General features: G+C 41.8%; 1 protein-coding gene across 1 annotated transcript; it reads right to left on the bottom strand.

The window, feature by feature from the left end:
* Positions 1 to 169: 169 nt before the first annotated feature.
* LOC143292229 (uncharacterized) lies at positions 170 to 23,418 on the bottom strand. Its single transcript, XM_076602417.1, has 11 exons — positions 23,153 to 23,418; positions 19,751 to 19,913; positions 18,064 to 18,133; positions 16,997 to 17,120; positions 16,489 to 16,585; positions 8,564 to 8,776; positions 6,102 to 6,205; positions 4,634 to 4,764; positions 4,100 to 4,155; positions 2,620 to 2,691; positions 170 to 497 (listed from the first exon to the last, which is right to left on the bottom strand). The coding sequence occupies exons 1-11, from the start codon at positions 23,272 to 23,274 to the stop codon at positions 300 to 302; spliced, it is 1,350 nt and encodes a 449-aa protein (XP_076458532.1). The 5' UTR covers positions 23,275 to 23,418; the 3' UTR covers positions 170 to 299.
* Positions 23,419 to 23,456: the final 38 nt, after the last annotated feature.

Here is a 23,456-nt window from a genome sequence, read left to right as displayed (position 1 = left end):
CCAATACATAATATACTTCAGATCATCACAAATTACATTATCAAACGACTGTCATAAAAAGTAATGAGGACAAGAAGAAGAAGTGGAGGAAGAAGAAGAAGAAGAGGAAGAAGAAGAAGGAGAAGAAGAACAACAAGAAGAAGAACAAGGGGAAGAAGGAGGAGAAGAAGAAGAAGAAGAAGAAGAAGAAAAGGAAGAAGGAGAAGAAGAACAAGAAGAAGAAGAACAAGAAGAAGAAGGAGAAGAAGAAGGAGGAGGAGGAGGAGGAGAAAGGTAGAAAGGTAGAAAAGGATTGAGGCTCAAGTCGTGCAGGCCGCATCATCGCAGGTGGGCTGGATAGGAGGCAGAGGGCTGCTGCCCTCCAGAGGGCGGATGGTGAGATTGTTAGCTCCCAGGATGTCGCACACCGAGAAGGTGTTGGATCGGTCCTTCAGGATGGATGACATCGTGCGCACTTCTCTCCCTTCCGTCGTCGCTCTTTTCTTCACTCTCTCATTCTGTCACAATACACAGGACACAGACATGTTTCTTATGCCTTTATGTACGCATGGTAAATCATCCCCTAAAAAACCAAAAAAAAAAAAAAAAAAAAAAAAAAACAAGAAAAAAAAAGAAAAGAAGAAAAAAGACACTAAAAAAATCCCAAGAACCCACAAACAAGTAAACAAACTTAGGTGGCAAAATCTTAAAAACATTCTAATGAAGAAAGAGAAAAAAAAAACCCATGTTTTCTAGCTCCTACCAAAACACAAATGACCTGATGACCTGAAAGGATGTACCTTTTATTCCCCCTATATAGAGTCTGGTTATACTTGTTGCTGCTGCCATGCATGCCAGAGGGCATGACAGGCATAACAGGCAGTCAGTAAAAACTGGTAATACGGATGCAAATCACTGTCAACTCAACCTTGGATGAAACCTGACGCTCTGGTAAGTTATCATTATTACATGAATGGATGTTGGAGTGGGTGAGTAGGCAAAAGCATGCTATTACCACAAACTGTGGGGAGGGTGTGGGTGGCGGTGGGGCGGGGGTAAGGTAGGTAGTCCTGCCATTACATAGAACACTCTCTTTTGACTCAAACAGACATTTTGATAGAACAGAATGTGCTATGTTAGATTGTAGTGGAAGACAAAACAACAACAACAACAAAAAAAAAAAACAACCTCAAAACAATGCAATAAGTATAAAACAAAACAAAACAAAACAAAAAACAACCACACAAAGATCACTACAAATCTGACTGAACATGTTCGTATCCACATCTACACACAATACTGCACTAAGAAACTAACTTATGACATGCACAACAGCTGCGTGGACTTTCAGTCTGAGGGGTCCTGGGTTCTAGTCCCAGTCACAGCTACTGGTGAGTAAAGGGTGGAGATTTTTTCGATCTCCCAGGTCAACAGATGTGCACACCTGCTATAGTGCCTGAACCCCCTTCATGTGTATACACATACAGAAGATGAAAATGTGCCTGTTAAAAAATCCCATAATCCCATAATGTCAGCATTTGGTGGATTGTGGAAACAGGAACATCCCGGGCATGCAAACCCCTCTCCCCAAAAATGAAGTATGATTGCCTGCATGCCAGGGTTAAAACAATCATACACATAAAAGCCCACCCATACATATAAGTGAACTTCTCCCCCCCTGGACTTTCTTGGGTTGATCACCGTTTTATTTTTTATATAAATTCATTTAAAAACAAAAATAAAAGATACAAATAAAAAAAGTCTGAACACAGTGAACATTAACAATAACAGGCATAACTTGTAAACCCATGTCTTTATAGTCCATTACACAATCAACTAAAAAATGTGACAATAAATGAATAATCAAAACCAATACCCGGCATTCCATAACTATGTCCTAGTAATCAATAGCATTTGTGGAATAGATCACCCATACAAAAAAAGGCATACCACTTTTTATCATTACTAATTTAGGGCATGTGAACAAAACAAAAAAAAAAAGAAAAGAAAAGAAAAGAAAAAGAAAGACCCAAGATATAATATGGAAGGAAGCCGTAAAAATTATACAATTATGTGTACAAAAACTTAAAATCAATCATAAAGACAGACGGGCAGACGACCAGGCAGACAGGCAGACATACAGACAGACAGACACATACGAACAGACAGACATTCCCACCCCCAACCATACAAGTGAACTTTCAGTCACAGCCCACAAAAATGAAAAAAACATAATAAACAGATAAATGAAAATTTAAAGATAAAAAAACAAATATTACTTACAATCTTACTTGTCTTAGGTCACACGTGCACACAGGAACCATATGAATGTACATGTGTCCACAATAACAACGCATTCAAAGAACCAGCCATCTTACTACCAATCCACCTCCATCATCCACAACAGATGCACACAAAAAAATGACAGGCATCATGCGTGTGCATCTGCTTTTGCACAAAGAAACTAAATCAGTAAATGATGGTGAAGAAGGATCAGAATGAAGCTTGCAAGTATATACAGAAATATAAAGAAAACTACAGTTACTTACTCCACACAGAGAAAGAAATAAAGTGAAAGTGGTACAAATGAAAAATAAAAGAAGAACACTGATAGACAGATGAGCGAACAAGCAAACTCACTGATTTCGGTGCTCTCTTGGTATGACCACCTTTAAAGACTGTAACACCTGGTTCCAAGTTGATGGTGTCCAGCTGCAAAAAAACACACACAAAAAACAAACACAAAATACACACACACACACACACACACACACACACACACACACACACACACACACACAAACATTTTCATATGAATCACTGCTGATGAACACAAGGAAAAAAAAACCCACCTGGAAAAGATAATCAGACACAAGTACACACAGTCACATTCATGCACATAGACCTAAGACATGCCTGTGATGCTGACCAATCTGTCAATAATTCACCAGAGGGTTAAAATAAAACAACAACAAAAAACAAATATGAACAGAAACATAATAATACATTGTACACATGTACACATTGTAACAGGCATTAATGTAGCCGTGGCCCGAGTGGTTATTCAAGGTTACGGTACAAAAGAACTAAACTAAATGATGATTTACTGTATTAAAGGATTGACATGAATTCCCACACACAGGCCAGGAACATATAGAACCCAGTCACAAATGGGTTTTTCTATTGTTTTATTTACAATAGTTATGAGATAAGAAGAAGAGTATGAGTATAAAATGAAGTGTTTATATTTAAGATAAATTTATAATCTTAATTTAAGTCACCTGAACAGGGTCAGTTTTAACGAGCTCATCGCTGAAACCCCCCCGCATCCCTCCCCCCTTCACCCTCCCCCCCCAGCCCCCTTCCCCACACACACACACACACTCGCACCTCCCACTCCATGATATCCCTTCAGGAGAGGGGGCGGTGGAAGTGATGCAGGAGGCATGGAGGTGACCTCACAGAGGAAAGCTGCCCTGAGATAAGGGAGGCAGTCCAGGCAACAACAACAACAACAATATATGTGGAGTGATGGTCTAGAAGTAACGCATCCACCTAGGAAGCGGGAGAATCTGAGTGCGCTGGTTCAGATCACAGCTCAGCTGCCGATTTTTTCTCCCCCTCCACTAGACTTTGAGTGGTGGTCTGGACGCTAGTCATTCGGATGAGACGATAAACCTAAGTCCCGTGTGCAGCATGCACTTAGCGCACATAAAAGAACGCAAGGTAACAAAAGGGTTGTTCCTGGCAAAATTCTGTAGAAAAATCCACTTCAACAGGAAAAACAAATAAAACTGCGTGCAGGGAAAAAACAAAGAAAGAAAGAAGGGTGCTCTCCCTGGGGAGAGCAGCCCGAATTTCACACAGAGAAATCTGTTGTGACAAAAAGAGAAATACAATACAAACAAAAAGAAGTACACTGGAAGATAAACCCTGAAAATAATAAGGTACAGAGCTCAAGCAAAATCAATAGATTAAAGCAACTCTGCTGAGTTTTTTTTTTTTTTTTTTTTCCTTTTTTGAATTCATAAGACTTTTGAAAATATCTTCTTCTTTCCAATACACCACAGTCAAACTGACTATTAAAAAAAAACCCAAAACTGTATTTATGACTGCTTACCAAAGAAGGTGTATTTTGCAGTGGGATGAATGTTTTTGGTTTGGTCACACTTTTGCCTGCAAAAATATAATTTCTCCAACATTATCTTCGTGCAGAGAAATAAAAAATCAAAAAAATAAATATGAAAGGAACGCAATTTCAAGCATGTTCAAGCACAAACATACCCAAACACTCCCAAAGACACACACAGATTCACCATTATATATTTGTCATACACACACACACACTTACGCATGCACGCACGCACGCAAACATGCATACGCATGAATTTTCATAATCATACATGTGCATATACTGAAAATAAAGTATACACAGACACACATACAGGCACACACAAACACACACACACAAACCTGCATACGCATGAATTTTCATAATCATACATGTGCATGTACCAAAAACATTATACACAGACACACAAAGACATAGACACTTACACAGACACACACAGACACACACTTACACACACACAGACACACACGAACACACACACACACACACACACACACACACACACACAAAGACTCCACTCACCTCCAGAAGAATCTTTCTGTTTTTTGGTCAGATGTCTCTTCTGGTGTGCCAGAGAAGGACCACTTTGACTAGTGACTTTCTTAGACATACTTATTTGTGTCTTCTCCAGCAGCTGGAACTTAAGAGTGACGCTGGTCACATGGAAAACACGACAAAAATAGTGGTAAAAAAATGGTATGATTCCTGTTTCTTGTTGTTGTTGTTTTGGGGATTTTTTTTTTTTTTTTGTCATTTACAAGTCAGCCAACTAAATACAAAATGCCATAACAGGACTGAAAAGAATCTGGTATGAAAAAAAAAAAGAAATTCACACAAAAAAAACCAACCCAAACCAACTTCCCCCAGTGTGTGTGGCGGGGAGGAAAGGGGGGGGGGGGATGAGGGGGGGAGGGCGTGGGGGCGGGGGATTGCTGGGGGGGCATGCATGTGAGTGGGCATGTACATGCCAAAGCACTTGTATATATAGCATATGTGTCTAAAATCCTACTGTGTTTGTGTGTTGTATATGGGTTTTCAATTCACATTTGTACCTTTTAAGCACTACCCCCCCAACCCCTTATCTATCAAATTAATCTTAAAAAAAACCAACTGAAATTAAAAATAACATCAAATGCATGAACATAGGGTAGGCATGGGTAACTGCGAATGATCCAGTCAAAGCAAGCAGCTCAACGTGTGTACTGTAAAGATAACATGTCGTACGATTGTCAAACGCAGTTCTTTTGCTTTGAAGGCTTTGTCTGACTGGTTGCACCAGGAAAAGTTTGTCTGCTCATTCTTTTCAACGTTTTGATGACGTTTGAAATAGCAGGGTGTGCCTGAGGGTAAATGCGAACGGGCAAGTCTAATTGCAAACGATGACTTCGGGTACATATAAACAATATAAAACAGAGGCAGGTCTTTAACTCATTAGGCATAACATATTATTGGAACACTGCAGCAGATGTTGTATTGTTGGTTTTGATCACACATGCACACAAACACACAAAGTGACATTCAAACACACACACCCCACACCACACACTAACGCAACCTTTTGAGAGTGCTTAGTAACTGTGCAGCGTTGTTTGCAAATAGACTCACGTCAAAATATCTTATGGTCTGATTGCAAACCGCACTATTTTGCAGATTCCTGTTAACACTGATGCTCTGATCTGTCACCATATTGCTTTCTTAAATTTAGACAACAGAAAATAAAAACAGTGAGCCAGATATCAATGACAGCATAGAAAAAAAAGGGAAGTTTATTGCCTAGCATTTCATGAAGATGGTGACACTGTTCAGGATGTCAGTTGTCATTCTCCGTTAATTTTGGATTTGTTCCTCTTAGGGATAACATTACTTTTGTTCAATAAATATCAACTGCATCACTTAAATGCATACAAACAGTAAGCAATTTGTACTTAAGAGTGATGCCACACGAAGGTTTGGCAGTTATGGGGTTAATGCATGAACAGAATCAGCCAACAACATTCTTGGGGCATACCTGTAATTGGGCAGAGTGTCGGGGTCCAGTTTCATGAAAGACAAAGCATCGTCATCCTTGTTCACAGCAACAGACACATGTTTAGCCTGAAACAGAAAAGATTACATGTAGTTTCAGCAGTCATCAAGTCCGATCTGTACAGTGTGTGTGTGTGTGTGTGTGTGTGTGTGTGTGTGTGTGTGTGTGTGTGTGTGTGTGCATGTGGTGTTGTGTGTGTGTATGTGTGTGCATGTGTGTGGTGTGTGTGTGTGTGTGTGTGTGTGTGTGTGTGTGTGTGTGTGTGTGTGTGTGTGTGTGTGTGTGTGTGCAATCAGTAGATAACTATGTCTACCAACTACATTGGACATTTTAAGACACAAGTGTAAAATGACAACAGAAAAGAAAAAAAGAAACAAAAGACATCAAAACCACAAAACTGTGAAACCAAGGGCGTCACATTGTAAACAAATGGAACTGTACACAGTGTGATACATGACAAAAATGACAAAACCTGCAACACACCTGACAAAAATGACTAAAACCTGTGACATGCCTGACAAAAATGACAAAAGCTTATGACACCTGAAAAAAAACCTCTGACACATCTAACAAAAATTACAAAAACATATGACACATCTGATAAAAACCTGTGACACATCTAACAAGAGAGGCAAGGCCTTCAAGACTCACTTGTGATACACTTAAAAAAAAAAAATCTAATCATTAAAAATGTGTTCTGTATTTGTTATTATAAAGCTTCGTGTTAAAAAAAAAAGAAAAAAGTCCTAACCAGATTCAAACCCCGCGTGTTCGGGTGAGAAGAAACTGCCTTATCCATTACACTATCGTGGCTCCTTAACTGACGTTCTAAAATTTAACATTTGAACATACTTTTTTAAAGGGCGATAAATCAATTGCGGTATTCGCAGTGAGAACGCTGTTTAAATCATATTATTCTGGTGTATCTTGGGCATTCAAAAAATCTTTAAGGGCAATAAAAAATTCTTTTTAATGGCTATCGCCACAATCACACTGCAACATTTAACCATTTTCACTAGATCTAGATAGATGTACAAGTTTAGTTACACCCGCCGGGAATGTAGTATGACACGGTCGATTCAATTTGTCTTTTATGTTCATTCTAGTTTTATAGTTTTAAAGTTGATATGAAAATTTAGTATTTTGTTAAACTAATAACATGTAGAGCCAAGTACAAGTACTTCTAAACGTCGTAAGAAGTGAAAAGGACTTCATTTTGAGAAATGTCAAGACTGGAAATTTTTTCGTTTCATCATGATCAGTTCAAGGGTATTAACTCGCATGGTTTACAATTTTTAACTGTGAATTCCGACTGATTCTGTGGATATTTTTATGGCAGTTTGGGGCATAATCCAGTAAGTGATGAGGCGTTCACAAATCTTTCTCTGAATAAATATTTAACGGTCTCCTTCTCCAACTTTCCATCACATGTTATCGTGTATTGTCCATTGAATATAGGATTTAATGGGCAGGTCAACAACTTGAAACAAAATGGCATCGTTCGCGTTCACGAAGAATATGAGCACGCACTTTGAATGTGTATAAATATGGGTACGCAACTGATTTTTGCCCATGACCTTCAGGGCTCAGCCAACAGATCTGTAAAGTCCACTCGTCGTAATGATTTTTGTATTTTCTGAAAAAGACCACTTGGGCGAATGAACATAGTGAAAGCCCTGTACACTGAGAGTAAAACACACAAGCTTTTTATGCATTGAGTATAATTTCAAAATGTAATGTTTAGGATGAGAAAGATCAGTTTAAAGCAAATTAAGTCCCCTTGCATTAATTACAGAGTAATTTCCCTTTTTTACTATCTGCAACAAAACGTTTGCAAAATAAATAAAACTTCCATGCTTAGCAAAAGAAGTTCCTGTTTGAACAAAAAATGATAATAATGACTGCTCTTGTTGTTGTGTCAGAATATCAGATCAAAGTGCCAAGTTGAGAGAATACAAAAAATATAAATATAACAGTAAATGCATTTTGCACATAATTAGGCTTCATTTTTTTTTTTTTTTTTTGTGCCCATCCCAGAGGTGCAATATAGTTTTAAACAAGATGACTGGAAAGAACTGAATTTTTCCTATTTTTATGCCTAATTTGGTGTCAACTGACAAAGTATTTGCAGAGAAAATGTCAATGTTAAAGTTTACCACGGACACACATACACACAGACACACACAGACAACCGAACACCGGGTTAAAACATAGACTCACTTTGTTTACACAAGTGAGTCAAAAATGACAAAAGCCTATAACACACCTGACAAAACCTGTGACACATCGAACAAAAAACCTAAGACACAAATTACTAATAACCTGTCACACTGCAGACAAAAATGAGAAAACCTGTGACACAGCTGACAAAACCCTACAACACACCTGACAAAAATGACAAAATATCAAAAGACAAAAAAAAATACCTTCTCACTCATCCTTTCATCGCCTTGGGTACTCGGTGATTTTGCTACCCCTGATATATTTGAACGGGTTCCCATCAGACTGGGCATTTCCTCAACAGTCATGTCTTTCTGGGGCAGCTGAGGAGACTCTTTCACATCCAGGACAGGCACTGGTTTCAGATGTGGCCGGCGGATCTTGTGCTTAGGTTTAGGTTTCTTCTTGCTTGCCATCACCTATGGTTAGGGAGAAAAATGGGATTCACTATTTCTGCAATGGTTTTATTTCAAGCATACCTGAGTGCATGAAAGTGCATGTATGTATGTATGTATGTATGTGAAAGAGAGTGAGAAATGTAGGGAGGAGAGAGAGGAAAGATGGGAAGGACAGAGGGAGTAAGGGAGAGAGATATGATACAATATATCTACTATATGTTTTCTTTTCAAGACACAGAAAGACAGACAAAGAGATGGAGAGCCAAAGACAGAGACAAAGACAGAAACAGTCAAATGAATTGAACAAACAGGGGTAGAGTAAGAAGACTTTCTTTAGAGATAACACTGCCCCCTTTTTCACACACCATATTGATTTTTATCTTTTGCACTTGCCTTGTCTTCCAAATAGCCTTCAAATTCAAGCCCAGTTAGCCATGCTCTCCAATCAATACCATTTTTTAAAAACCATTTATAAGTAACTATCATAATGATGCGAGTTCTTCCTTCACTCTGTGCTTTATGGAACCTAACAGTGATGGAGTCTCCTGTCAGTCCGATGGATGAATAGGCAGGCAGGCTTATCTGTCAGTGTGTATCCTCATATGGGAGAAGAGGCCGATTCTGGATGCGCAGCACTTCCCACAGGTGTTGCAAGGGAAAATGTCTCCAGAAGTTGAGCCCTGCTTCCTTCACTCACGCTTCTCCTTAATGGCCAGCGTTCTCTTGTTTTCAAACGTCTTTATGCCACTAGAGCACAGCATCCTCCAGCGAGAGCGGTCAAGGGCATCAGTTTCCCAGGAAGCGATGTCTATGTCACAGGCTTTGAGGTTTGTCTTCAAGGTGTCCTTGAAGCGCTTGCAGGGTCTTCCAAGTTCATGGTGGCCTTCCTCCAGCTGGCCATACAAAAGCATCTTCAGGATCCTGCTGTCTGCCATGCAGACAACATGTCCTGTCCAGCATAGCTGGAACTGGATCAGCAGGCTTTCGATGCTGGGCAGGCCGCTCCTCTCTAGGACCTGGAGGTTGGAGACCCTGTCTTGCCACTTTATGTTGAATGTGATGGCGATACGTTGTCCATGTTTCACAGCAGTACAACAAGGTGGTCAGCACAACAGCTCTGTAGGGCTCCGTTGCTGCATAGGGTGCTGCCAAGGTAGCAAAACTTGTCGACTGACTTGATCTCTGTGTCATTGATCTTGATTGCAGGTGGGGGGGAGGCACTGGCGTTCTGTGAGCTAGCCAGTTGGTACATGGACTCGGTCTTGCTGAGGCTGATGGTGAGTCCAAACTGAATGTAGATGCCCTGGTCACAGTCTTGGAAGGCGTCAATCAGCATGTCAGAGAAGAGAATGGAGAACAGTGTGGGTGCCAAGACGCAGCCCTGCTTCACTCCATTTACCACAGGGAACGGATCCGACATGTCAGTATTTTCCTGTACTCTCGCCTGCATGCCATCGTGGAAAGACGCAATCAGCTGGATTAGGCTCTCTGGGCAGCTGAACTTTAGGAGGATCTTCCACAGACCATGGCGGTTCACCATGTCAAAGGCCTTAGTCAGATCTACAAAGACCATATGGAGCTCCTTGTTCTGCTCACGGCACTTCTCTTGCATCTGGTGTACAGCAAACACCATGTCACATGTTCCCCTGCCTGAGCGGAAGCTGCACTGTGCTTCAGGGATGACTGTGTTGGAGACATGGTCAACCAGTCTGTTAAGTATGATGTGGGCGAAGATCTTGCCGGCGACGCAGAGGAGAGAGATTCCACGGTGGTTATCGCAGGATGTTTTGTCTCCCTTCTGTTTGTAAATGTGGACAATAGAAGCATCCTTGAAATCCTGGGGGACCTCCCCTCTCTCCCAGATAGACTGGAACAGGGCGGTCAGCTTGTCTGTCAGCACCTTGCCTCCATACTTGTAGATGTCAGCCTGGATTCCATCTGCTCCTGGTGCTTTTCCTGACGTTGTCAGCTTCAGGGCCTTCTGGGTCTCGACCTTGGTGGGAGGAGCAGCTAGCGAGTCATTGACTGGTAGCTGTGGGAGGGCTGCAATTGCCTCGTCAGATCCAGACGAGTCCCTGTTGAGGAGGGTGTTGAAGTGCTCTGCCCAGTGGGCAAGGATGTCTTTCTTATCTGTCAGGAGGGTGGTCTGGTCCAAGGCTCAGACAGGGGTTGATCCTGTGACTCTCGGCCCATACACAGCTCGGAGACCATCATGGAAAGTCTTCATGTCGTGAGCATCAGCAGCGGACTGAAGCTCTTCAGACTTTCTCTCCCACCAGGTGTTCTTCATCTCACGCAGCCTCCTCTGTACGAGTTGCTTGGTTTGCAAGAACTGGTTCTCCTTCCTCTAGCAGTCTTTATCGGAAATATGATCCTGATGCCGTATATGCGGTGTGTTCAGGAGCTTGGCGATTCCAGAGTTGTTCTCGTCAAACCAGTCTTTGTGGCTCCTCTGTACAAAGCCGAGTGTGTCAGCTGCTGCTGTATACACAGCATCTCTAAAGGTGCTCCATACCTCTTGTACATCAGTCGATGCAGGAATTTCTTGGAGAGCTACTTGAATTTGCTGCTGCAGCACGTCCTTGGTGATAGGGAGGCGGTGGGTGTTCAGCTTCCTAGGGGGTTTCTGCCTTGCTGGCTGGAGCTTGCGTGCAAGTCTGATGTTCATCTTGCTGCGTACCAGGCGATGGTCCGACCAACAGACTGTTCCTCTCATGCAGCATGTAATGGAAACATCACCTCTGTCCCTCTGCTGGACAATCACATAGTCCAGCATGTGCCATTGCTTGGAGCAGGGGTGCATCCATGTGTTCTTGTACTTGTCCGCTTGTTGGAAGAGGGTGCTAGTGATGGTCAGTCCATGCTGTGCACAGAACGAGAGAAAAAGCAGTCCGTTGGAGTTGCACTTGCCATGGCTGTGCTGTCCTAGGACTTTTGGCCACGAGGAGAAGTCCATGCCGACGCGGGCATTAAAGTCCCCAAGGATGATCAGCCTGTCCTTTCTGTCTACCGCTGAAATGGTGCGGCTGAGCTCCTCATAGAAAGCTTCTTTGATGTCAACAGGGTTGGTCATCGTCAGGGCATAGCAGCTGATGACTGTGGTGAAGCGATCCTTGGACAGCTTCAGACGCAGGATCATCAGCCTGTCATTTATCCCACGTGGAAGGCTGTCAAGCTGTTGTGCAAGTTTGATTTGTATGGCAAAGCCCACGCCTGAGGTTCTTGGGGTGCCTTCTGGCTTCCCAATGCAGTAGAAGGTGTAGCCCCCTCCAACTTCCTCCAACTGGGTTTCACCCGCAAACTTGGTTTTGCTCAGGGCTGCTATGTCCACCTGGTAGCGATCAAGCATTCTAGCAATGAGTGCTGTGCGTCTTTCTGGTCTGTCGTCTCTGTCTAAGAGGGTGCGAACATTCCAGGCACCCAGAGTCAGGGCATGACTCCTGGGACTTTTCTTTTGTTGTTTTCGACCGCTATTGTTGGATGTCCAAGTAGGTGCGGTTTCCTACTAGATACTAGGTGAGGCAGGCTTTGTCTGGGGATCCTTTTATCTCCCCTTCCCCATGTGGGGAGAGCAGTGCTGTCCCTAAAAAGGGCTGCTCTGACACTGTGGGAGGATACAGGCACCGCATCTGCCCCAGTCTACGGCGGATGACCATCACCCCACAGCTGCCTGCGTGCAGAGTCGTGACTAGGAACTGCCAGCAGCATCCTCTGCCTGTCCCCGTTACCACTTTTCCATCGCCGCAGGGCTTGGGAAAGCTGGTGTTGAAGGGCTAGCTCATCGTTCCGACATTAGCCTGATTGCCTGACCAGCACAGGTGACTTTTTTTTAGTGAGGAGGAGTTGTGCAGTCCCTTCCCCACTCTCTCGCCTACTTATGCTCACAGTCCCACAGGTGCAGATACTACCACGTGTAGGACGGCCTCGGCAGGTGCAGGATTTTTCTTCGGAGCTCCATCTCCCAGGGGGACTTCCAGCCAAGGATAAGAGCTCCCATGCCCACTTCACATGTGGCAGGTAGTGCTGGGTTACATGGTACCAGTAGCAAAGGCTATGCCCCTGACCTGACTACTACCTAACACAGTAAACTAAAACATATTAACAAACATGTGACTGATCAAAACATCTGATCTGTTTTTGTTCATTTTCAACAAAACATGTTCGTTTTCTGATAATTCTGGTCGCACTGGGATGGTTGCTGATGAGCCAGAATATGTATTGTTCAGCATTAGATTTTCTTTTCCACTAGCTGGTTATTCACATGATATATATCAAAAAGAACAGGTACAAGGCCATCACACCATCAATCGCCGAAAAGAAATAAAAGCAGAGAGAAAGGTAGAGCACGATGCTTTGCAAATCAAACAAATTTCGGCATCATTTCCAAACCAACATTGCACAAATTTCTTCAAAACGGAACAGAGTCTCTGTGGGCTTTTCCAAATACAATAGACTGAGCAACACACTAGACGCCACGTTCTTGGCATCAGAGATCTTTTCCTATCCCTCTTGTGGCCAATCAGTGGCAGCCTGCGTGTGTGTGTGGGTGTATGTGTGTGTTTGTGTGTATGTGTGGGTCTGTGTTTTGAGTGCGTTTGTGCATGCGCGCGAGTGTAAGTGTACACAAGTGTCAGGAGAGTTCTGTGCATGCGCGCGCGTGTGTGTGTGTGTGTGTGTGTGAGGGGGAGGTGGGGGTGCGGAGAGGAGGTGGGGTAGAGGATGAGGTATGTGAGTGTATGCATGCCTACACTGTGGGAGCAACAGGATATTGGAACGTATATATATATCTTTGTATATATGTGTGTGGGGATGGGGGTGGGAGATATGGGCGTGTGTGTGTGTGCTTGTACAAGTAAGTGTTCATCTGTGTGTGTGTGTGTGTGTGTGTGTGTGTTTGTGTTTGTGTGTGTGTGTGTGTGTGCCGTGGAAGCTGCGATACATAGACTAGAAATGAGTGTGTGGAGGAGGGGGGTAGAGGAGGTGCAGGGTAATGTGTGTGGTGTGTGTGTGTGTGTGTGTGTGTGTTGGAGCTCATGTACATTTATATGTATTTGACTGTTTCTGTGAAACTGCATGTTTGGTGCATATCTGTTATGCATGTGTGGGTGTATGTGTGAATGTGTGTCTTCATGTTTTACATTTATTTGCTTATTTATCATCATTGTTGTCTTATTTATTTATTTATTATTATTATGGTTTTTTTATTATTACCATAACTACTACCTTTTTTTATATAATGATTATTATTTATTTATTTATTTATTTATGCAAGCTTATCTATTATTTATTCACCTTTTTTCTTCTTTTTTTTCAAGGCCTGACTAAGCACGTTGGGTTACGCTGCTGGTCAGGCATCTGCTTGGCAGATGTGGTGTAGCGTATATTGATTTGTCCGAACGCAGTGACGCCTCCTTGAGCTACTGAAACTGAAACTGAAACTCACATGAGAATGAATATACTTTGTATGAAAAAACAGTAAACAAAAGAACAAATGGACTAACAAGAAAGCCAAAAGCAGAAAATGTTCATTAACCCCTTGACTGCTGCTGACAAGTATGCTGGATAGTGAAGGGCTGTCACCTCACTGAGACAAGACAGAGCTTACAGGTCAGGATGTCAGTGAAGGGCTGTCACCTCACTGATGATATGACAGAGCTTACAGGTCAGGATGTCAGTGAAGGGCTGTCACCTCACTGAGATATGACAGAGCTCACAGGTCAGGATGTCAGTGAAGGGCTGTCACCTAACTGAGACAAGACAGAGCTTACAGGTCAAGATGTCAAAGGACTGTCACCTCACTGAGATAAGACAGAGCTCACAGGTCAGGATATCAGTGAAGGGCTGTTACTTCACTGAGATAAGACAGAGCTCACAGGTCAGGATGTCGGTGAAGGGCTGTCACCTCACTGAGATATGACACAGCTGACAGGTCATGATGTCAGTGAAGGGCTGTCACCTCACTGAGATATGACACAGCTGACAGGTCATGATGTCAGTGAAGGGCTGTCACCTCACTGAGATAAGACAGAGCTTACAGGTCAGGGTGTCAAAGAAGGGCTGTCACCTCACTGAGAAAAGACAGAGCTGACAGGTCAGGATGTCAAAGAAGGGCTGTCACCTCACTGAGAAAAGACACAGCTGACAGGTCAGGATGTCAGTGAAGGGCTGTCACCTCACTGAGACAAGACAGAGATTACAGGTCAGGCTGTCAGTAAAGGGATGTCACCTCACTGAGATAAGACAGAGCTCAGAGGTCAGGATGTAAGAGAAGGGCTGTCACCTCACTGAGATAAGACAGAGCTCACAGGTCAGGATGTCAGTGAAGGGCTGTCACCTCACTGATGATATGACAGAGCTTACAGGTCAGGATGTCAAAGAAGGACTGTCACCTCACTGAGATAAGACAGAGCTGAAAGGTCAGGATGTCAGTGAAGGGCTGTCACTTCACTTAGATATGACAGAGCTCACAGATCAGGAAGTCAGTGAAGGGCTGTCACCTCACTGAGATAAGACAGAGCTCACAGGTCAGGATGTCAGTGAAGGGCTGTCACTTCACTGAGATATGACAGAGCTCACAGGTCAGGAAGTCAGTGAAGGGCTGTCACCTCACTGAGATAAGACAGAGCTCACAGGTCAGGATGTCAGTGAAGGGCTGTCACCTCACTGAGATTTGACAGAGACATGTCAGGATGCCAGTGAATGGCTGTCACCTCACTGAGAAATTCCACAGCTCACAGGTCAGGATGTCAATGAAGGGCCATCACTTCACTGTGATATGACAGAGCTTACAGGTAGGATGTCAGTGAAGGGGTGTCACTTCACTGTGATATGACAGAGCTTACAGGTAGGATGTCAGTGAAGGGGTGTCACTTCACTGTGATATGACAGAGCTGACAGGTAGGATGTCAGTGAAGGGCTATCACCTCACTGAGATTTGACAGAGACATGTCAGGATGCCAGTGAATGGCTGTCACCTCACTGAGAAATGACAGAGCTGACAGGTAGGATGTCAGTGAAGTGCTGTCACTTCACTGTGATATGACAGAGCTCACAGGTCAGGATGTCAATGAAGGGCCATCACCTCACTGTGATATGACAGAGCTGACAGGTAGGAAGTCAGTGAAGGGCTGTCACCTCACTGTGATATGACAGAGCTCACAGGTAGGATGTCAGTGAAGGGCTGTCACTTCACTGTGATATGACAGAGCTCACAGGTCAGGATGTCAGTGAAGGGCTGTCACCTCACTGGGATATGACAGAGCTCACAGGTCAGGATGTCAGTGAGGGGCTGTCACTTCACTGTGATAAGACAGAGCTCACAGGTCAGGATGTCAGTGAAGGGCTGTCACCTCACTGGGATATGACAGAGCTCACAGGTCAGGACGTCAGTCACTGCTCTTTACCTGGACATCTTTCTCTCAGGATCACATGGTATTTGATCAGCAGAATCAATGACACCATTGAAGTGTACCCCCCCTCCTTCTCTCCCCCCTCCCCTCCCCCCAAAAAATATGAACTGAAGTTAAAACTGATGCTACACTGATCTCATTTCACCAAGTTTCAGCAGTAAAGGGTTAATCTGTCTTTTGTGTATAAGCAGTGTTCAAGCTCAATTAGCTATAGCTCGATAGGTCTGTCTTTCTGTCTGCCAACTTGTCTGTGCATCTGTCAGTCAACCAGTCAGTCATTTCTTTATGCCCGTCATGCAGTCCATCGCCTCTTTTGGTATCCACCTTCGCTGGCTCCTGCTCCTCCTCCTGTTCTGCAGCAGCAACTGAGACCAGGTTGTCTGGTTCCACCTGCACTGGTGTCCCTGTTTCTTCTTTTTTACTGCACACATGCACGGAAAATCATACAGGAACATGTATGTGCACGCACACACACACACACACACACACACATGCATGGAAAATCATACAGGAACATGTATGTACACACACACACACACACACACACACACACACACACACACACACACAAGCCCTTCTGATTATGTTTTTTCTAATCCTTACACATCAGTGGGAAGACTGGATGCCACCTCCCTATGCTGAGCTCTACAAACAGTGGAAATCATAACATCAATAAATTTTCCTGCCCTACCACTGAAGCATGAACAAACAAACATGTAGCACTTCAAGAATATGAACACAAGCAATGACAAGCACACAAACAAGTTTCTTTATTTTGGCAGTGGGTTTGCATGCATGCATGCATTTCTCATCTTCCTTCATGCCCACATACATTACGTCACTGGTCTCTGAAGTCTCTTCCTCTTCCGCCTCCTCCGGGAACAACAAAGAGATTGTGACCTCTGTCCTTGGCACTGCCCCCTGAGCCCAGCAGTCCATCACTGCAGCTTTTGGCTCTGCACGTCACACCTGCTTCATTTCGCTTTGTGCACACACAAATGATGCATGCACATACACACACACACAAACACATGCACACACACACACATAAACACATGCACACACACACACACACACACACACACAAGCACACCCATGTGCACACATACACACACAGACACAAGCACACACACACATGAACAAACATACACACACACAAATGCACACACATGTGTGTATGCTCACACACACACACACACATACACACACACACACACACAGACACAATCATGCTTGCATTCACTCACACACAAAAATATCCATGGCTGTATGGATGACGAGTAAAAAAAATCTATATTGTTATCATAGACATATGATCCAAACTGGTTAATGTGTGAATGTAAAACTAAGAATTAATGCCTTAAACGTTTCTCTAATACCATTACAAAACAAGACAGTGGAAGGGAAAGAGATGGGTCAGGGTGGAAGAGAGGAGAGATGGAAGGAGGGCAAAGCATAAGAAGAAGAAAAAGATGATGATGATGATGATGATGATGGCAAAAAAGATGAATGAGTTGAAGAAGAAGAAGAAGAAGAAGAAGAAGAAGAAGAAGAAGAAGAAGAAGAAGAAGAAGAAAAATAAAAGGCAAATCAACCTTGATGATGTTTACGTGGCTCAATTTGTTGCTGACTGGCAATCTGTCTCATTACAGTTCAGAAAGAGTACCCAAAACCCGATGCAAAGTTCACTACCACAGACTGATCAGAATGGAAAGAAAGTATAAGGCATGACTCCCATGGAACATGTCGAGAAATAAAGGTTTTTGTCACCAACCTGGACCCATAAGCGCTTTTAACCTGATATTTTTTTGTTTGTTTGTTTTTTGTTTTGTTTGCATATTCTAATATTTGAATAATCACAGCAGAAACCGTCAACCTTTCTACAACACCATTACAAACCTTCATCCTGATCCCAGCCGCTGCTTTCTTCAATGCTTGGTTCTCCTTCATCGCGGTCTATAAATAGCCACTAAAACAAAGAAACACACAAACAGCAATCCAGTACCTAAAGTGAAACACGAAAGCATATAGAAAGTAGTGAAACATAAAACAGATCGAATCATTAATATTATAAAAACACGATGCATAAAACTCACAAAGTATTATACTCTCAATACTATAACTGTTACACTCCCAACACACACACACACACAGACACACATGATTAAACGGCTGAGATAACAGGAATTTTCATTTAAAATACATACATGTAAAAAAAGAGCATAAATGTAATTTGCATGCCATAGATTTTGTAAAAACTGTCAAATAAACTTTTGGATAGAAAAGGTAATGGGGTAAAAATAGACAGTCGTTCTCCCTTTCAAACCACACCACCACCATCCATCTACCCACCACCATTCTCCCTACTCACCCATCACACACACTCACATTGTCATGGGCCTGGGACAACAGCACTATTTGAGTTATGACAAGTATTTTTAAAGAGATAAGTTTTAAGATTTGCTTTAAAGGTAGATAGATGAGTTGTTTAAGAGTAGTGTAATGCTAAGCAGATGACACAGCCTGTTTTCCAACAACAACCCCTACACTGACCAGTTATTTTCTCTGCTTCTTCTTCTTCACCTGTAAATGTGAACAGTTCTTATTGCCAGATACTTTCCTGGTCTGCTGGTTGTGTGTCAAAGCCTGGGTCTCTGCAAAATGGTTTTCCTGTCCATTTTGCAGTGTTGTCAGTCCATCATTTTTTGTCCGTCTTCCTTTCCATCTTCCTCCCTCAGCAGTTTCTTGGAGAATTGTTTTCGCAAGGTCATTGGATCTTGTTGTTGTTGGTTTTCTTCACATATTTTATTTTTACTTGATCAGTATTATCAGATCTTCATATGGTCCCATGCTGCTTTATGGTTTGGTGTTCTTGTTCATTGGTGATATGATCAATGTATCTCATGTTTCGTATCTTGCAATAATATGAGCTCATTTTCATGGCTTGAATTCTTCTTTCCAAATCCACCGTGAGGGTCTGTGTCTTGAATGGATACAGGAAGATGGAACTTACCAGTCCATGCATGAGCCTGATCTTGTATTTCATAAACTGTTTTACACTCCACTAAAACTGTGTAATTGTCCATGATACTGCACAAGAAGTAAAGTATATATGATATCCACGGAGGTAAAGAATTCCATGCATTTATGAGTTCCACACATTTTTTTAAAAACAAACATGCACTTTGAAAACCTAAAACATTCACAATAATGATTTTTGTTGTTGACAGCTTTGATATGGGTACTGTTATCAGCTGAACCGAAATAACCAGGCTTTGAAGTTTGTCTTCAAGGTGTCCTTGAAGCACTTGCAGGGTCTTCCAAGTCCAGTTATTCCCATTGGTAACAGCTCCATCTCTGTGTACCCTAGACCCATTCAAACCAAGAAGTGGAAATGAAAAAGGTAATGTGGAAGAAGAAAATAGCTTGACCTTGAAACAAAATTGGAACCTGTCCTTGTGTTCAGTCCATCATCACTGGCTCTCTATATATTCCCCTACACTAATCTGGTGTTTCTAACAAGAAGTAACATTATGCAGTGAAAAGTCTGAGATAGCATTAGCGTGGTGACAGTCACATATCATACCTCCACAATTTGTAGCATTTCTTCTGCAGCTTGTTGCACTGTGAATGGTATTTTCTGACTGATGATGAACTGCTTGTAGATTGTGTCCATTGTCTGTGCCAAGATTTCCTCAATGAAGTCAAAGACAAAGTCCTCAGAACTGTCCTTCTCCAGCATAGCAGCCCTGAAACAGATGTGTGGAGAAAAATGAACAGATCGACCAAGAAAACTAACTGTGATGTACAAATACATGTAACAAGATACATTTTCTCTTTTTGTAGTCAGTAGACAAGCCAAACGTTTCTTCCAGTTCAGGTGATGCTTGTCAAACACAGCATGCATCTATCCTAGTGCCCCCATTCATCAGAAAATGAAGATTTATTCAAATGGATAGTCATCTACTGGTAGGTAGGTTGTTCCAACTTCAGGATAAGCTTGTGAAGCATCTAGTATTCATTTCTTTGGCTTCTAGTCCAGTCGACCACAATGGCCATATCAGAGCCGTAAACTTGTTCTATCCCCATCAAATGTTGCCACAAGTTTTTGAATAAAAACATCTGCATTCATATCATCTTTTCAAGTGCCATTTATTTCCTGTTTAAGTATCCTAAAATGTGGGACCAATTTTAACAGCAATTTTCGGGCATAGTTGAAGCTATATAAATACATAGATAGATAGACATATGTATAGACTGATACATATATAGATAGATATATACCGTGTTTAAGTTTCATTCAGGACACCACAGCTAGGTCTTTTAACCAGTTCACCACAAAATCAATAAACCATTTTCTGGATTAAAGGGTCAGGAAAAATGCCTTCTCTCCTGAGGCAGCCCCAGTGGGCCACTCCACATGCCCAAAATTTGTAACTGAACTTGTATGTTGTCCATCACACCTGTTACTTAGTGAATATATTAATTTATTAAAAAAAAACCCATAAAAAACCAAATATATATATATGTATGTATGTATGTGTGTGTGTGTGTGCATGTGTGTGTGTGTGTGTGAGTGTTTGTTCGTTCGTTCTTTTATTTAACGTCTATCCGCATTTGTGATTTTAGACGAAAATCCATTATCTCTCCCACTCTACCCATGCCTTAAATCATCACTACTTTCCCTGTTCCTCTCTCCTCAATTAGCATTTTAAAAAAAGGAAAAAAAGAAAAAAAGAAGAAGAATACAAACGAAATAAAATAAACTAACTAGTCAACCAGTAGAATCACAACAAAGAGCCAATTAATTGGGCTCTAAATTAAACTCTGAACTATTCCAAACACATGTTGATTATCATTTTATACATTTCTAATGGAAGCAGATGGAACTGCTGATTTTGTAAATGACACAGGTAAATATGGTTTTAACCGTTCACATTTATGGATGCACGGGGGTAATTACATTGCTGCAAATGCAAGTCACATTTGAAGTATATTTTGTTTTTATGGCATCCAGTCATAGTCTGTATATTAGACTGGTGAGCCTTCTGCTACTGTGATATCCTTTTGTTTTAAAAGAAAACATGCGGTCAATGTTTCGCGAGCTGTTGTCAGTATTTTCTCTGTCAGGATCAGACTCCTGTTTTAGTTTACTGACATGGTTCCAGCAAGTTTTCTCCAGCAGAGAATAACCTTCTTGTAATGAATATGGAATATGCATTTTCTTCATTGATGTTATGTAAGAGTGTGGTCCTTGAGAGAGAGAGAGAGAGTGTGTGTGTGTGTGTATGTGTATGATGGTGCATGATACTGACCATGTGCTAATTGTTGCTGTCATGATGAACACCGAAAAGGAACATACCGTCATAATTAAACGTTACTTTGCAAATCTGAAACATTTATGCTGACTGCTCTGGATAGTGAATGTTCACATTACAAAGGAGAAAAAAAGTGGAAACAAATAAAAACAATTAAAGCAGCAGAGCTGAAAGACAGCAGGTCTACAGTGTAACTGTTACTTGCAGTAGTCAAAAACTATTGTTTTAGATGGGGAAGCACTTTCCCATGCTTTGTGCAAAATATCTCCATATATTTCCAAAAGTACCATATGCCAGCATAATGTGCGGACCAGTTTTGCTCCGTTTTTGTGTATACACGAGAAGATTGAATGCACTTGCAGATAATGTTATCGATGCAAATACGTGTGAGATTGGTTATGGGAACAAGAACATGCCCCGAAAACGAAATATGACAGCTTAAATGACAAAAAACAAAAAAACAAAAACAAACAAAAACCCGGCTCTGCACGTAAAAGTGCGCTTGTACGTATTTTGATCGGATCTCGATTTTACTGGAAATGACCACACTCTTGCATAACATCAACGATGATTTTTTGCCCATGAAGGTTGAAGAAATCTCTTAAGATTCTGACTCTCCAAACGCTCAGCTGCAACTGCTCTGAATGCTCATTCGATTTTTCTCGACATTATGCTCAGCTCCTTTCGGTGGCATGCTCCACGATAGATGTTCTTCATACATCGAAGAAATATCTTCAGGTTCAGGTTCAGGTTAGGGGCTGATGTTGATCATCGTAGCCTCATGGCTTTTTACGCCCCATCTCATTTGATTAGCACAAGGCCTCACGGCCTTCTTTATGCTATGTCGTTATCTGTCTTGTCTCAGTCTAAGTAGACCCAGTTACAATTATCTTGGACCATCAAAGTCAAACCAAATGTCTTTTAAAATTTTGTGATTATCGATAAGGTTCTTGAAGTTGTTGGTATTGGAAGCATACTTGATGTTAGTGGTTAGTTTATTCCAGTCGTTAGTAACCCTATAACTGAAAGCAAATTTCCTTGTGTTATTGTTATGTCTCTGTTTATAAATTTTATCAACACTGTTTCTTGTTTCCATATTAGTATCTGGCGGTGAATCAAAGAAGTGATCTTTTTTAATATCGTCTATACCATTACAGATCTTATAGGCTTGAATCAAATCTCCTCTTCAGTCTGCTGCAGTTCACAATACAAAAGCGCCAAAGCCTTTGTATTAACGTACCTCATCGTTTCCCGGCTCGACACAAGTTGTTGTTTTTGTTTTTTTTTGTTTTTTGTTGTTGTTTTTTGTTTGTTTGTTTGCTTTATCATGTTCGCCTGCTGTTTTTCGAATAGTGACGATTTTATTGATATCTTTCCGGGTTTTGAACGTGCATTCTCGTTTGTTTTGAAGGAGATTAAGAGATATCTACCAAAGCCCTTTCTGCACGGCCGATTTTACAAATATTAAGTAGTCAAGTGACCAACTGGTTCCCAAATCGATGGGTCACTTCAAGATTGTATGCGTAATGACCGATGACCGGCACGAAACGTAAACTCTGTATCTGGTGTATGTATATCTTTTTCTTCTTTTTTTTTTTTTTTAACTCTTGCAACTTTTGTTCGTTTATATATTACGACTACAAGATGTTGTGACTCATTTTACATCTTACCAGTCATTTTCAGTGATTTTTCCTGGCACAATATCTATGATAACGGGTTGGCTGACGTGCGAAGGTTTGTTTTTTTCTTTTTCCTTTTCCCTGCCCCCAGCGCGTGAACCCGATTTTGACATTGTGGGAAAATAACTTCCAATATCAAATATCTACAGCATCTTTTTGCACATTTGAAGGTACTTTCAGTCACCGTGTATGGAACTCTCACAATCGAAACTTGAGAGATTCAACATATTTGCAAACAGAGCTGTTCGTTGATTTGGTAAACTGAAAGCAGGCTTTCATGTGATCCACCATTTTA

The sequence above is a fragment of the Babylonia areolata genome, chromosome 18 (genome assembly GCF_041734735.1).
Source record: "Babylonia areolata isolate BAREFJ2019XMU chromosome 18, ASM4173473v1, whole genome shotgun sequence".
Taxonomy (NCBI): Eukaryota; Metazoa; Mollusca; class Gastropoda; order Neogastropoda; family Buccinidae; genus Babylonia; species Babylonia areolata.
Note: the sequence above shows the minus strand (reverse complement) of the source record. Positions and strands in the feature narration are given on the sequence as shown.